Source organism: Thamnophis elegans, chromosome 6 (assembly GCF_009769535.1).
Source record: "Thamnophis elegans isolate rThaEle1 chromosome 6, rThaEle1.pri, whole genome shotgun sequence".
Lineage (NCBI taxonomy): Eukaryota > Metazoa > Chordata > Lepidosauria > Squamata > Colubridae > Thamnophis > Thamnophis elegans.
In genome coordinates, this window is record NC_045546.1 from 62,927,488 (window position 1) to 62,942,774 (window position 15,287).

The following is a 15,287-nucleotide window of genomic DNA, read 5'->3' on the forward strand; positions in this document are numbered from 1 at the left end:
TGGTTTAATGTTCACCTAGCTTTTATCCTTGACTTCCCTTTCCATTGCCATAAGACTGGGTGGTGGTCAGCCCACTTGTTCATTGTTATTTCAATGTTTACAGTATCCATGAGTAGTTCCAGGTTTGACCAGACCATATCGATATGGGACCATGAATTATGTGGTTGAGAATAAAACGTGTACTGTTGTATCTTGTCATTCATTGTTCGCCAGACATCATAAAGGTCTAATTCCTTCACCATATTTGCATAGGCAGTCGGTAATTTCCTTCTTGTACTTTTCTTGTGTATACCCTTATAATCCATTTTACCGTCTACTATTGCGTTGAAATCCCCTAGAATACATATATTTTGCCACTTTATTTCATTTATCTTCTTGTATAGATTTGCATAAAATCTTTCTTGTTTTTGGTTTGGAGCATAAATTCCCACTAGTAAAAATTTTTTCCCACCATTCATTATCTCCACCATTAATACTCTACCCTCTTTGTCTGCATGTATTAATTTGGGGTTCAACCATTCCTTTATAAACATCACAATTCCCCTTTTTCTAGTTTGTGCTGACGAGCAAAATGTTTTACCTAATTTTGGACAATTTAACAGGTTATTATATTTCTCTTTAATATGGGTTTCCTGAAGACAAATTACATCTAGCTTTTGTTTCACTAGATCCAACAGTACACGTTTTCTTTTGGAAGTTATGTTAAGACCATTTATATTAGCTGACAGTACATTCGTTTCCCATTCCCCCGTTTCTTTACAAATTGTTCGCTTTGCTGGCACCTTTGGATCTTGTCCCAATTGGTGACCTTGCTCTTGAATCTTCTCTACCATATCTCTCTCACTCCCTGACCTCTCCCGTCTCTCGCCCCTCCCGCTGAGTTGCAGTTATAGTGTCCTCCTGTCTTAGGGTTCCTTCCTTGTTAAACCTCTCTTCATCTGCTAGTAAGAGCTCCTGAAATTCTTGAGCTTTTTCCAAAGTATCTATCCGGTACTTCTTTTCCCTCCATGTCAATGTTCCCTCTAATTTTTTTTCAGTGTGAGCGGAAAAGTACAGTGTGTGAGCGGCACAGTTTCATGCCTGAGCACCTAAGAGAGCCACAGTTTGAACTGCTGTCGCGTCTGCTGGACATTTGCGCAACCTTCCAAGCGTCAAGCGCCAATTGCGAGCGAGGTTTCAGCCCGATGAATGCCAGGCATGAAAAGTGCCACTCAAACACTATACTTTTCCGCTCATCCTGAAAAAAAAAAAGGCTCTCTGCTCAGCTTTTACATTGTTAGACTGGCTAGAGAGAGACATGGCACCAACAGGGTCCTGGGTCCTGGCATTTTGCAGGCAATCTGTCCTCTCACATTCTTTGGAATGCAACCCATCACATGTGAATTAGATTTTGCCAATTATCCTATTAAAAGATAATCCTATTATTCTAAAATACGACTAACTCAATATTAAAAACTGTAAATATTTGATGCTGATAAATAATAGCAGTAATTGTTATTTAGTATGAGTAAAATCAGTATTGATATATCAATATAATATCTATCAAAATTGACAATAAACACTAAAATAACAATACAAATATATAATGTGAAATATAAATGTAATAAATATAATATATAAATGCAACATAAATGTAATAAAATAATTTATCATGAAACTCTCCCCCTTTAAAGTAGTAAGATCAATTAAATAGTCTAGCAAGTTTGGACAATATGCTATATGTTATGTTACTTAAGAATATATATACCTCAGAATCAGATACAACATCCACATCATTTCCAACTGAGTCAATAAAATAATATGCCATGCCAAAACTATTTTAAATAAAGATATGAAATTAATCAAGTATTGCATTTATTTTTCAAAATGAATGTACATTTTTTTATTATTTAAGTTTTGTACCCTATCTTTTCTAACTAACGTTAACTTTAAAAAGATGTTACATCAGACTACAATACAAGTAATTAAATGAAGACTAAAATAAGTGTTTTGGCATATTGAGCTTTTTATATTTCTTTCTAATATTGCTTCCTTAGTTGAGAACTTCCTCCTCAGCTTACTTACGCATTAACTGTTTGTTGCTTTTATGTTTTATTCATTCACTGCTCCCTCTTCAGTTTTTTTCACAGGGGGCAGGGCTTCCTTCCTCCCTCCCTCCCTTCCTTCCTTCCCTCCCTCCCTCCACTCCTTTGGCCACCAATTTTGATCCAATTCTCTCTCTCTCTCTCTCTCTCTCTCTCTCTCACACACACACACACACACACACACACACACGTTCTTTGGGGGGGGTTGAATTACTCCGCCTCACTGCGCAAAGTCGGCTCAGCATGTGTTCGGCCCCCACTTACGCCGAATCAAATCCGCGGCCGGCGGGACCAGGGGGTTGCATTTCAAAGCCGCCAGTCCTCTTGCTTCTTCTCCTTTACCAGCAAAGCTCCCGCCGCCTCCACCTCCGCCGCTTTCCTACTAGCTCCCGCGGCCTCAAAAGCACGGCAGAGGAGGAAGGGGGAGGGATAACGCGGGAGCCAGCTCAGGTGCTCCGCGTGGAGGGAGAGACGCCACTGCCATGGGCGGAGGCGCCAGCAGGAGCTTTGCTGGTGAAGGAGAAGAAGCAAGAGGACTGGCGGCTCATCAAAACAAGTCTGGGAAGGTCCTTTGTGGGCGGCCAGTTCTAGCCGCCTGCAAAGGACTTCCCCACGTTTGCTTTGGTAGAAATCTCTGTGCGGCAGTTAGAAACCTCTGCGCGGGGATTTCTTTTCATGTGCGCGGCCGCGCAGGCGCGCACCTTAGAGGGAACAGTGCTCCATGTTATTAACAATCCTTCTGGAAGAAGCCATCGGAACTGGATTCTGTGTCTGTTTAATTGTGAGGAGAGGAAGTTGTATTTCCTTCTCTTCTCTCTGACTCTCTGTGGAATCTGCTTTAAAATGAGGATTTCTTTACCCTTATACGTTAGTGAGTCCCCTCTTATTGTGCTTAAAACGTCCTCTCTTAGTTGTCTTCTCAACACCCTCACATGTATCTCCCTCGGAAGTCGATGACGTCTCGCGAAGCTTGTATTGATTCTATAGACTTCGTCCAGTTCGTTAATGACCTCATTTTTCGGCCTGTCAAGAACTAGTCCCAGAATTTCTCCAATCAGCTCCCGGAGGTCTTCGTCTCTTGCTTCCTCCACGTTTTGTAGTCTCAGATAGTATGCTGATCGCTCTAATTCTAGGTGAAGGATGGCCTCCTCCAGGTTTGAGTTTATAGATTCCAGTTTATCCTCTACTTTGTCTATCCTTTTTTCCGCTACTCCCGTTCTCTCCTTAACATTTTGAATTTCCTGTTCATTTTTCGACAGCGCTGCTTGTATCGCCCCTATACGCTCCTCAATCTTTCCCATATTATTTTTAACTTCATGCATTTCATTCTTTACTCCCTCCAGACCTTTGGTGACATTTTCACTCATCTTCAGTATTGCCTCCTGTAAAGAGTCCATTGTTACCTCCTGGCCTTGTGGAGTTGGGGCTGTCTTGTCTCCCATTTGCCTGCCCTCAGGCAACTTTTCCCTCACCGGGGTAGATAAAGGCGTTTGCTTTTTACTCCCTTTGGTTAAAGTTACTGTTCTCGTTGCCATCTACGTTAATTCAATTCTCCCCCTTTAAGCTGTAAATCTAGTACCTTCTGGTTGCTGCCTGAGTAATTATACAGTGCCCGGAGGACATGCAAGGTAATTAAACTAGAGCAGAGCTATACAGCATAGTATCAGTTAATTCTACAATATCTGGGACGCGTCTACTGGCCAGGGAGAAGACGTTTCAGCGTGAAGAGACAAGAGACGGGAGAGGCCAGAGTTTCTGAAAGTATTTTAGAGCTCACCCATCAATCACTTCCTATTGTCAGTATAATGTTGTCCTTCTGTTGTCTCTGGCTGTAATATGACACCGCACTCTCAGTGTTTTGAAGCTGGTTCAAACCTTCGTGACTCATAGGCTTTTTCCCCTTTTTCCCACGAAGGGGGCAGATCCAACTGACTGTCTTTCTCTCCTCCGTCTTGTCCTCCGTTAATCCTCCAAATTTAAATAATCCAAAGTCTTGGTCTTTCTCTATCCGCTCCGTCACTCGGCTCTCTCAAATCTTTCCTGTCCGTCTTTACTAGCCGCTTCAACCAGATGCGCCCACACACGTATCTCTACTTATTACAGTTAAGTTGTTTATCCCTTCAGATTTAGGCTTTTAAGTCAAGATCTTACGTTTGCCGTCATTCAATCCGCAACGTTCCCTGCAGCTGTCTCTCCCCTCCTTGTTGAAGGCTGGCAGTCACGTCTTCTGGTCGGCCATTAATCAGCCGACCTCTTTTGCACACGCTCTGAGGGAGCCTCTCACTTCGTGGGGGGAGATCGCCTTTCTCCCTCCACTGCTCCGATGCTTCCCCTCTCCACAGGTCCTCGCACCTCAAAGGGACCTTGCCTACTGCAGCCACGCTTGTGCAAAGACCGGGCGAACCGAGCAGAGGATCTCTCGGCAGCTCGCTCCGGTGCGACGCCAGACCGGAAGTCCAGTTTCAGCTGATCCTTTCATAAACCAAGCTGAGGCTGTGCAAAGATGGAAAAGTGAAGAAAAATACCACCCTCTGTCTGCCAAGACTGAAAGCCCCAAGCAACTGCTTTTGTGGTTGTTAGACATGGAGCAGTTGCCAGTGATTGAGCTCCATTTTGTATTAAAATTATGTATTAAACTGTGTTCTGTTAAGCAGCTGCTAACTGCAACCCTTCACTTCAAAAGATAAAGCATGTGTTGACAGTTGTGCTTGGTGGAGATCTCTGGCTGGGCCAAGGGCTGAAGTTTGGGAGATTTCAGCAGAATCAGACTGTGTCATCCTGCTTTATCCTGCATGTAAATTAAATAAGGAAATACAATCTTCTTTGTAATTGGATGCCTGGGGCCATTCATGATATTTCAGTCTACTATTATACAAGGTTCTTGCAAGGTTATATTTTATATCTTCATTTATACTCACTACATTTTTTTAAACTTTTATTATATATGTACTTTTGATATAAACTGTGATGTATATATGAATGACTGGAATTAGTCAAATGAGAAATTTATTATTACTGGTAAAATAAAAATGTCAAAATATTCTAATTTGTAAGCTTTGTATCTTTACAGCTCACCACTTCATGGTCCAGTGCTCCAGGTACAGATTTACTTCTTAAGCTTAAAGTATCTTCATTTCCTTTTGAAAAGGATCCACTGAGATCTCTCTCTGATCTACTACGATCTGCAAAATATAAGGAAAAGCCATATATAGTCTATTATCAATCTATATAGAAGATATTATACCAAAGATGCTTTTTCAAGAGGCAATTGAACTTCCTTGTGTTTCTTTGAAGATGTTTTGCTTCTCATCCAAGAAGAGTCTTCAGTTCTGACTGGATGGTGGGGAATGGAAGGATTTTCCCCATTATTCAGTGAGAGCTGAAGAAGCTTCTTGGATGAAAAGTGAAACATCTTCATAGAAAAACAAGAAAGTCGAGTTGCCTCTTGAAAAAGCCCATTTGGGACAACATGACTTGGCTGTCTGAGAATCTCCATAGACAGAAGATATTGTAGTATATTTTAACTTATTTGTGTGTGAAATGGACTATTTATCTATTTTCCCACAACTTCTTGTTTTTATCCATCAATTTCCTCTTTGCCTGAAACCTACAGAAAAGATAAATTTAAAAAAAAAAATAGGTTACAGGAAGAAATTCAATGGTGATTTCATTTTTCTCACTCTTTGGAAAATCAAACAGGGATAGGGAAAATGTATTTCATGCAAGCTAAGTCTCTAATACATCTATCTAGTCTGTTAGTAAGTGAACCGATTATATAGGTGTATCTTTCATCCAATTGTTAATGCATATAAATGTGTTGAATAAAATTTAGGGAAGAAATGATCAGCAAAAACTAAAGTTTACAGATGTTTATACCTCATCTTTGTTTTAAGAATAATTATGACAGATACATAGAGATTTTTTTCATTAAAGGGGAAGAACCATAGTTCTTACAATAAAGTGTGCATTTTTATGCAAAAGATGCCATTCAACCCTCTTCATCTTCAGTTCAATTGTACATAAAAGAATCAGGCAGCAGGTGACCTATGCCTGAAGAGGCACTGGAAAGCAAACAATACTGCACTAGGATCCAAATCAGAATTACAAAAAGTGTACCCCATCATTATCCTTTGATGGTTTCTGCAATCATGACAGAATAGGTAAGCCAAAAATATGGTCCATGTACTGTAAACTCCTTCCCTGTCCTCAGTCAAATTGCATCTGTCAATAAAATCCTGAATTGATAGAAATTCTGCATCTCTGAACCTGTCAGCCTCCACTTTGCCTCCGCTTTGCTACTGCTTCGGCTGCCATTGAAACGGGGAGAGGGGGGCATGGTATTTGGGAGGGGAATCATTGTTGTGCTGGAGGAAGTTTCTAGACTCTGAACTGACCACCTTACTGCGCATGTGGAGGAGGAGTGTTTCCCACCAAGGCCAACGGTCCAGCATTCCACCCTGGTGATGTCTTTCGAAGTTATCTCACACCTGACATTTGGGAGAATTATGATTGGACTGTGCACGGGATGCCAAGGGGAGGGGAATGAATTATACAATATATTATTCACTTTCGTGCCTAATTAACCAGACTTAGCTTAGCTTTGCATCTGTTCATTTATAATTAGTAAAAGTACACTTAATTTCAACAAATGGAGTCCAGTGGTTTTCTTTCCTGATTACTGAATGAAGAAAGGCTGACAATAAGCTAAGTCTCATTTCTACCCAACCCGGAGCTACAACCTACCGAGGGGGGTGTCCTCACAAGAAGAAAAGAAATGTCTTTGCAGGTGAGTGACCAAGAAGAAGATGAGGGGGCGATGGCAGGACCATCTTTAACTGAAAGGCTGGCTGGGCTAAGAGTGGAAGAGCCTACTGTTCATCCCAGATGGACTTTGGGTGTGGGACAAAAAGAGGAGTCGGAGGAGTTGGATGCTGGAGTCACGAGAAGGAGACCAAAGAAAAAGTCAGTGGATTGGGGTGACTCTGGGGAAGAGGATTACAAGCTGTCCCATGCCATGAGACTCCTCGAGGAAGCTTGGTCTGAACGCAAAAGCCGTGAAAGAGCAGTGGAAAGGGAGCCGGCTGAAGATCTTGAGCAAAGGTACTTCATGCATAGGTTAAGGGAGAGTGAAGAAGCCGAGGGGGGTTGGGTGCAAGAAAACCCAGAACCAGCCTCCCCCCCTCCAGCTAGGGCCGCTCAAAGAGTAGGTTGGGAGGCAGGCAACGCTGAATGGCAAAAGTCCCTCCCTTAACTGTAAAATACAATGGAGATCCTAAGAGTTTAGGACTTTTTATCATTCAGGTCTGGAATTATATGGAAATCTATGGACCTGATTTAGAGACTGATGAAATGAAAGTAAGGATGGTGTTAATGTCCTTAGAAAAAAAGGCAGCCAAATGGATGGTGGGCCTACACAAATGCAATTCCCCTCTCCTGAGGAATTTTAATGACTTTATGGCAGCCATGAAGAGGAGGTTTGATGACCCGCTGACCAAGAGACCCGGGCGTCTGAAGTTTATGGCCCTGAAGCAGGGAAATAAATTGGTGGCAGATTATGTCCAGGAATTTCAACAGTTGTCAGCCTATATGACGGGGTGGTCTGGATCAGTTCGCTGAGGGATTGAATGAAAAAATATACCAGCAGTGCATAAAAAGATACATTCCCCGCCGGGTGACTGCTTGGTATGAACACGCGGCAGATGTTGAGTTGGATTTGGCCAGGCTTCAATGCATGAAAGAGGGAGAAGCGGAGAAATCCCCCCAGCAGCTCCAAAAGCCCCCCTCCGCCCCAGAAGTGAGGGAAAAGGGAGTTTCACCAGCAAAACCAAGCCTTTCACGTGCTTCCGCTGCAGAAAGGAATGCCATCGCGCCATGAATTGCCATGTAAAATTGGCTCAGACCACTCCACCCCCTCCCCGAAAAGAGGGAAGAGCACGTAAGGCCCCGGGCAAGAAGAGAGAGACTGCGTGCGCCACTGAAAATGTTCCCCAGCATTTCCAGCTGGAGGAGGAGGGAGGCGTTAGCTCCAGCTCGTCTGACGAATCAGATGAGGAACAGTCTCATCGCTGGGTAAGTTCCAAAAGGGGCCCCATGCTTATCCCAATTGAACTAAGAGTGCCACCTTCTGGCGCGACTGAAAAACTTTTAGCTCTCCTGGATTCGGGCTGTTCTCACTGTATGATAAGTCCTGAAATGGTGGAAAAACTTGGCTTAAAATTAAGGACTTTGAAAACCCCTATTGTTTTTTGCCAAATTGATGGTTCTATTGCAGGAGGGGGTCCTGCTCATTTTTCTACTGAGCCCTTAGAGATGAAAATGGGGACCCATCAAGAATTAATCACTTTTATTGTGGCGCCTGGAATGGACTGGCCCCTTATTTTGGGACTCCCCTGGCTTTGTAAGTGGAACCCTCGCATTAACTGGAGAAAGGGATGGTTACTTATTCGCACTAGCACACCCTCTGAACGGGAGGTTGAGACTCCAGATCCTGCTGATTCTAACCCCGCATTGGCCGCCAGGGGGCAGGAGAGGATCGAAGGGGAGGAGAAAATTCCGAAAGAATATTGGGACCTAAGGGGAGTGTTTAGTGAGAAATCTTCTGATAAACTCCCCCCCCCCCAGACCCACTGATTGCACCATTGATATTTTGCCTGGGGTAAAGCTTCCCAAGCCCCAAATATATTCAATGTCCCCTAGGGAAATGGAGGAAATGAGAAGATTCATTGATAAAAATTTGGAAAGGGGCTTTATAGAACCGGCTGGACCCAAGGTGGCGGCTCCTGTGCTATTCAGGGAGAAGAAAGATGGCTCTCTTCGTCTGTGTGTTAATTTTAAGAACCTTAACGAGATATCGGCTCAAAACCTCTATCCGCTGCCACTGATGAAGGACATGCTAGCCCAATTGGGGAAGGGCTGCATTTTCACTAAACTGGACTTGAGGGAAGCATACTATAGAGTCCGTATAAAAGAGGGAGACGAGTGGAAAACAGCTTTCAACTGCCCCCTTGGCTGTTTCCAAGTTTGTGTGATGCTGTTTGGCCTACAGGGGGCACCTGCGGTCTTCATGCAGTTGATTAATGAGGTGTTACATGACCATCTTTACAAAGACATTATCGTATATTTAGAAGATATCCTTATTTACACGGAAACACGTGAGGAACACGTAAAGCTGGTTCGTACCGTGTTGAAGAAACTTCGGGCCACGGAGCTTCACGCCAAATTGTCCAAATGTGAATTCCATCAGGAGAAGGTTGACTACCTGGGCTATCGTATCTCACACGCAGGTGTTGAGATGGATCCCGCTAAAGTCAAAGCGGTCACTGAGTGGGAGGCCCCTCATGCACACAGGCAATAGCAAAAAAATTTGGGGTTTGCCAATTTCTATTGCCAGTTCATCCCCTCTTTTGCTAAGATAGCTCTTCCCATAACTAACCTTTTGAAGTCCAAAGGTGGGGCGAAACCCAAGCCTAGCAAATTGGATTGGACCATGGAATGTCAAGCTGCATTTGAGAAGTTAAAACGGCTTTTTGCCGAGGAACCGGTCCTCAAACACCTGGACATGGATGCGCCTTTTGTGGTTCAAGCTGATGCCAGCGACGTGGCAGTGGGGGCCATATTGCTTCAAGCCAACAGTCAAGGTAACTTACAACCCTGCGCATACACCTCTCACAAACTGACTGACACGGAGAGACATTGGGCCATTTGGGAGAAGGAAGCTTTTGCTGTTCGTTGGGCTTTAGCCACTTGGTACCATTTTCTAGAAGGTGCCAAACACCCATTCGAGGTGTGGACTGACCATAAAAATTTGGAAGCTTTGAGAACTCCCAGGAGACTTTCTCCTAAACAGATGTGCTGGGCTCAGCACTTCAATCGTTTTAATTTCACCCTGAAATACATTCTGGGCGGGAAGAATTTTATGGCTGATGCGTTATCCAGGCTTCCTCAGTACAACTGTTCTAAACTCAGCATGGTCCAGCCTGTCATTCCCACGGTGAGCCTCGCTGCTCCAGTTGTTTCTAGGAATCAAGTACATTCTAAAGTGGAGATGTCCCAGGACTTTCTTTCCAAACTCAAGAAAGCCCTCCCTGATGATGATTGGTTCCAGCAGCACGTGAGTGAATGTACTATGAGGGATGAGTTGCCCTGAATTGGGGCAAAACTTTACGTTCCTGCATCTCTTCGATTAATTGTTCTTCAGCGGGCTCATGATTCCCGGATGGCAGGGCATTTCGGTTTCGTAAAAACGCTCCATCTCGTCAAGAGACAGTTTTGGTGGCCTTCTTTGAAAAAGGACATTGAGCGTTATGTTGCCAGTTGTCCCGTTTGTGCCGCTGCTAAACGCCCGCCAGGGAAACCACAGGGACTGCTCCAGACTGTAGCTCACCCTGTCACCCCTTGGAAGGAGATCTCTATGGACTTCATTGTTGAACTCCCTGAGAGTCAGGGACACACCGTTATGTGGGTGGTTACCGACTTGTTCTCCAAGCAAGTCCATTTCATCCCTTGCTCCAAGATTCCTTCTGCTAAGACTCTGGCTAAGATGTTCATCTCCCACATTTACCGCTTACATGGGGTGCCTGACATTTTGGATAGGGGTGTGCAGTTCACCTCCGTGTTCTGGAAGGAGTTTCTGAAGCGGATTGGCTCCACCCAGGATTTAAGCTCCGCCCACCACCCTCAGACTAATGGGGCTTGTGAGAGGACTAATTCTGTTCTGGAACAATACTTACGTTGTTTCATCAACTACCAGCAAGATGATTGGGTGGATTTGTTGCTGCACGCGGAGGTGTCTTATAATAATTCTGTGCATAGCAGCACTGGCTTCACCCCTTTCCGTGTGGTGTTTGGCCAGGATTTCGTGCCCATTCCTGAGGTTCCTCATGAGCAGCCCCAAGTATCGTCTCTGTCCGAGTGGCGTGATCGCCTTCAACGCGTTTGGCCTTTAGCTCTCCGAACTTTGGACGCTGCGCATTGCGCACATAAGAAACAGGCTGATAAGAAACGGACTAAGCCATATGATTACAAGGTTGGTGATCAGGTTTATTTGTCCACCAAGTTTCTTCAGACTTCGCAAAAGTCAAAGAAGTTGGGGCCTAAATATGTTGGCCCATTTCCTATTATCAAGATCATCAATCCTGTTTCTGTTCGGCTGCAACTGCCTAAACACCTCAACCGGGTTTACCCTGTTTTTCATGTTAACCTCATAAAGCCTGTTTGTACTTCATCGGGATGCCAAGGGGAGGGGAATGAATTATACAATATATTATTCACTTTCGCGCCTAATTAACCAGACTTAGCTTAGCTTCACATCTGTTCATTTATAATTAGTAAAAGTACACTTGATTTCAACAAATGGAGTCCAGTGATTTTCTTTCCTGATTACTGAATGAAGAAAGGCTGACAGAACTAGAATGACCACAGTTGTCTGACCTGGTAGAAGGCTAATTCTTAGCAATTCTAACAACAACAATTAAAAAAAAACATTTCCCAAGGGAAAATAACATGGGAGAAAAAAAACAATTCAATAGTACATCAAAGTATCAGTAACTGAAAGCTCACCAGATGTTAAAGATGTCCTAGAAATCGCCACAGAAGGTGTTCCAGAACTTTTTCTATGATGCCGTTTTGACAACTCTGCAGGGATACTTTCACTGATAGGCATAACAATGTTGTTTTCTATTTCAGAATCCTGCTCACATAAAACAACATATATTTCATGTGTCACACATATAAGAAAACTCTTTAACATATGAAAACACACTAGTTACAGTCTAGGAAGCAAATGCCCACCCAAATTCAAGCCAATAATTCTAACTTTTCATTGTTTGTTCAAATATTTCAGAATTTACTTTAAGCATGATTTGTTGAACATAAGAAATAAGCCAGAAGCAATTTTAGGAGTATACACAAATATATTAAGACTAGCAATCCAATCTCAATTTGTTTTCTCTACCATGTCTTTGTCCAATACTTAAAAGACTGGAGCAAAACAAGTAAACCTGGATTCTAGATTTGCCCCTACTTATCAAACCAATCCATTTTTGCACCAGTCAACATACCCTGCTGTAGTCAATAGTCATGCTGCGTGCACTCAGTGCTGGTGACCTTGGATAGAGTGGAGTAGAAGCATTGCTTTGATTTTTCATGTTGCCAGTTATGTGTCCAAGAAGATGACTATCTGAGGGAAAGGTGTTTCCCCTGGAGAAATTGCACTAAATTAACCTTCTAATTTATGTTGATACAGCATAAATTAAAAAATGAAAAACTACATATCAGAAATGATGTTCCATCAGAAATTTGAATCTCAGACAAATACTTTAGTAGCATGTGGACATTTTAATATTTCATCACCTGAATAGCAGTCCTAACACCATTTTGCTGATCTACCTCTATCCAAAACCAAAGAGAACAAGCTCATAAAAACTTGCAATGTAGCATCTTACATATCTTACAAAGTGCAGTATCCATGGTTAGGCAAAAAATAAAAATTAAATTAGAATAAAGAAAAACTAGTTTCTAAAGTCACATACTAGACACTTGTAGAAAATCTTGGGAACTGTTTTTAACAAAGCCTTGCTCACTGCTACTGTGTTTTCCCGAAAATAAGACAGGGTCTTATTTTCTTTTGACCCACAAAATATGGCTTGGATCTTATTATCAGGGGAGGGCTTATTGTATTGGGGTTGCCAGGCGGCTGCTCTCTTGCAAGCAGGCTCCCAAAGAATGGTGAATGGCTGTGTTGCGCTGTTGCAGCTGCGCAACACAGCAGCCATGAAGCAACCAAGCTCATGAGCAGCCACCTGACAAACCCCCTTTCCAACCAGGCACAGTGCCATTCACTGACCTAGGGGTATCGCCAACCGCATGAGTGCCTGTTCGCCACCTCCTGGCTACCACGGCTTGGCACCTTCGAAATGCCAGTGAATGGCACTCTGCATGGCTGGAGAGGGGGGTTGCACAAGTGGCTGTTCTGCTCATGCTCACACGCCTCCCAGCCACACTCTGGGCATATCCTCTATGGTTGTGGAACGGCTGCCGGCAGAGCATACTCACAGAGTATACAACCATAGAGCATATGCCCAGAGCGGCCACTGCTGGAAGACTTGGTTTGGAAGCAGCCGAAAAAGCCATGCTGGGATGGCGGCAGTGGTGGCGGGTGGCAGCGGCAGTGGAGGTGCCCTGGCTCTGCAGGGAGAGTTGGGCAAGGGCATCGTGAGGCTTGGAGTCACTGGAACACCCTCTCCAGCTGTGCAGAGCGCCATTCACTGACATTTTGAAGGCGCCAAGCCATGGGAGCCAGGTGGCAGCAAATAGGTGCTCACTCAGTTGGCGATACCCCTAGGTCAGTGAATGGGGCTATGTCCGGCTGGAAAGGGGGTTTGATGGGTGCTGCTCATGAGCATGGTCGCTTCATGGCTGCTGTATTGCGCTGCTGTGATAGCAGAATACAGCTGTTCACCCCTGAGGATGTGCCTGGCTCTTTGGGAGCCCACTCGCAAGAGAACAGCCTGGCAATCCCCTTCTCCAGCTGGGCACAGCGCCACTCACCAACCTAGCAGTATCCCAAAGGTGCCAAGCAACCTGAGCGTCTTTGACATTCCCATGGCTTGGCACTTTCGGGATACCACTAGGTTGGTGAGCGGTGCTCTGCCTGGCCAGAGGGGGACTGTGCAGGGGGCTTATTTTCAGGGGAGGGCTTATATTTTTGCCCACCTGAAAAATGTGGCATGGCCTTATTTTCAGGACATGCCATATTTTCAGGGAAACACGGTAGTTATTACTTTACTCGTTTCTAGATCTTGGCAGATCTGTTTTTTTTAAATCTTAAAAAAAATTGATTGATCTGTTGTTTCCTGGGTCTGTTTTTTTCTCCTTTTTGAAGATGGAAACCACCTCTTTTCCAGTCCTCTGGTAGTTCCCCAGTGTTCTAGGATTTTTGAAAGATGGGTACAGTGGGTACAGTGGTTTTGAGATGGCATTTACCAGCTCCTTTAGAACTCTGGGATGTAATCGGTCAGGCCCCAGTGATTTGTATTCATCAAGATCAGACAGGTGTTCTCTTACTAATTTTATTTATTTATTTTAACTTTCATTTACAGTTATATTTTTGGTAGGTTGGGCTATAATTTATTTTTGTGAGAAGACCCTCTCTGAGGGGAGCAAATTTTCTCCTCCCAGGCTTAAGGACAGACTAGCTGGGCTGTCCTTAGGGGGCAACATCCACAGCCATTCGGTCTTGTCAGGATTGAGTGCGAGTTTGTTCACTCCCATCCAGACTCTAACAGCTTCCAAGCACTGGCACATCAATTCCACCGCTACACTGAGTTGACACGGGGCAGACAGATACAACTGAGTGTCGTCCGCGTACTGGTGGTATTTAATCCAGTGCCAGCGAATGATCTCACGTGGCTTCATGTAGATATTAAATAGGAGGGGGGACAAGACCGACCCCTGCGGCACCCCATAATTGAGGGGCCTAGGAGTCAACCTCTGTCCTCCAACCAACACCGACTGCGACCTGTCGGAGAGGTAAGAGGAGAACCACTGTAAAACGGTGCCTCCCACTCCCACCTCTTCCAGCCGTCGCAGAAGGATACCATGGTCGATGGTATCAAAGGCCGCTGAGAGGTCAAGGAGCACAAGGATAGAGGAATGACCTCTATCCCTGGCCCACCAGAGATCATCAGTCAGTGTGACCAAAGTGGTTTCGGTGCAGTAACCAGGCCTGAAACCAGACTGAAAAGGGTCTAGATAATCTGCTTCATCCAAGGTTCGTCGGACAGAAGCATTTGATGATGCTACTTTTCTATAGGTCTGCATGTTTTATTCCAGGGAGAGTCCATGAAATCGATTGCTTAGCATCAATGGGGCTGCATCAGAGTGGGTTGAGTTGGACAGGGGTTTTGTACTAGGTTTTTTTTTCTATGAGTGACATGTTTCTGTCTCTCTTCGTTTTCCTCTAAGGGGTGAATTCTTTTAGAAGTTGTTTGATAATTATTATGTTCAATGTGGGCATATTCTTCTGGCAAGGTTTGGGGTTTCTCATTTTTAGGTTGAGTTTCAGAGTGGTTAGAGTTTCCTCTAAACCCTTTACTTTTTCTTCTAGTAACTTGATTAGTTTACATTTAGTACATATATAGTTTGGGTATTCTGTGGGCATAAATGTATACATGGAACATTTTTTGCAGATCACAATCAGTTTTC

The 15,287-nt window shown here is 44.0% G+C and overlaps 1 protein-coding gene across 1 annotated transcript in view; it reads right to left on the reverse strand.

Annotated features, from left to right (window-relative positions):
- Positions 1 to 15,287, reverse strand: part of SYTL5 (synaptotagmin like 5) — a 187,127-nt gene that overhangs the window by 66,753 nt on the left and 105,087 nt on the right. Inside the window, exons 6-8 of the mRNA XM_032220008.1 lie at positions 12,143 to 12,281; positions 11,643 to 11,772; positions 5,160 to 5,266 (exon numbers count right to left, since the gene is read on the reverse strand). Of these exons, the coding sequence (XP_032075899.1) occupies positions 5,160 to 5,266; positions 11,643 to 11,772; positions 12,143 to 12,281 (376 nt within the window). The remainder of the gene's footprint in view (positions 1 to 5,159; positions 5,267 to 11,642; positions 11,773 to 12,142; positions 12,282 to 15,287) is intronic.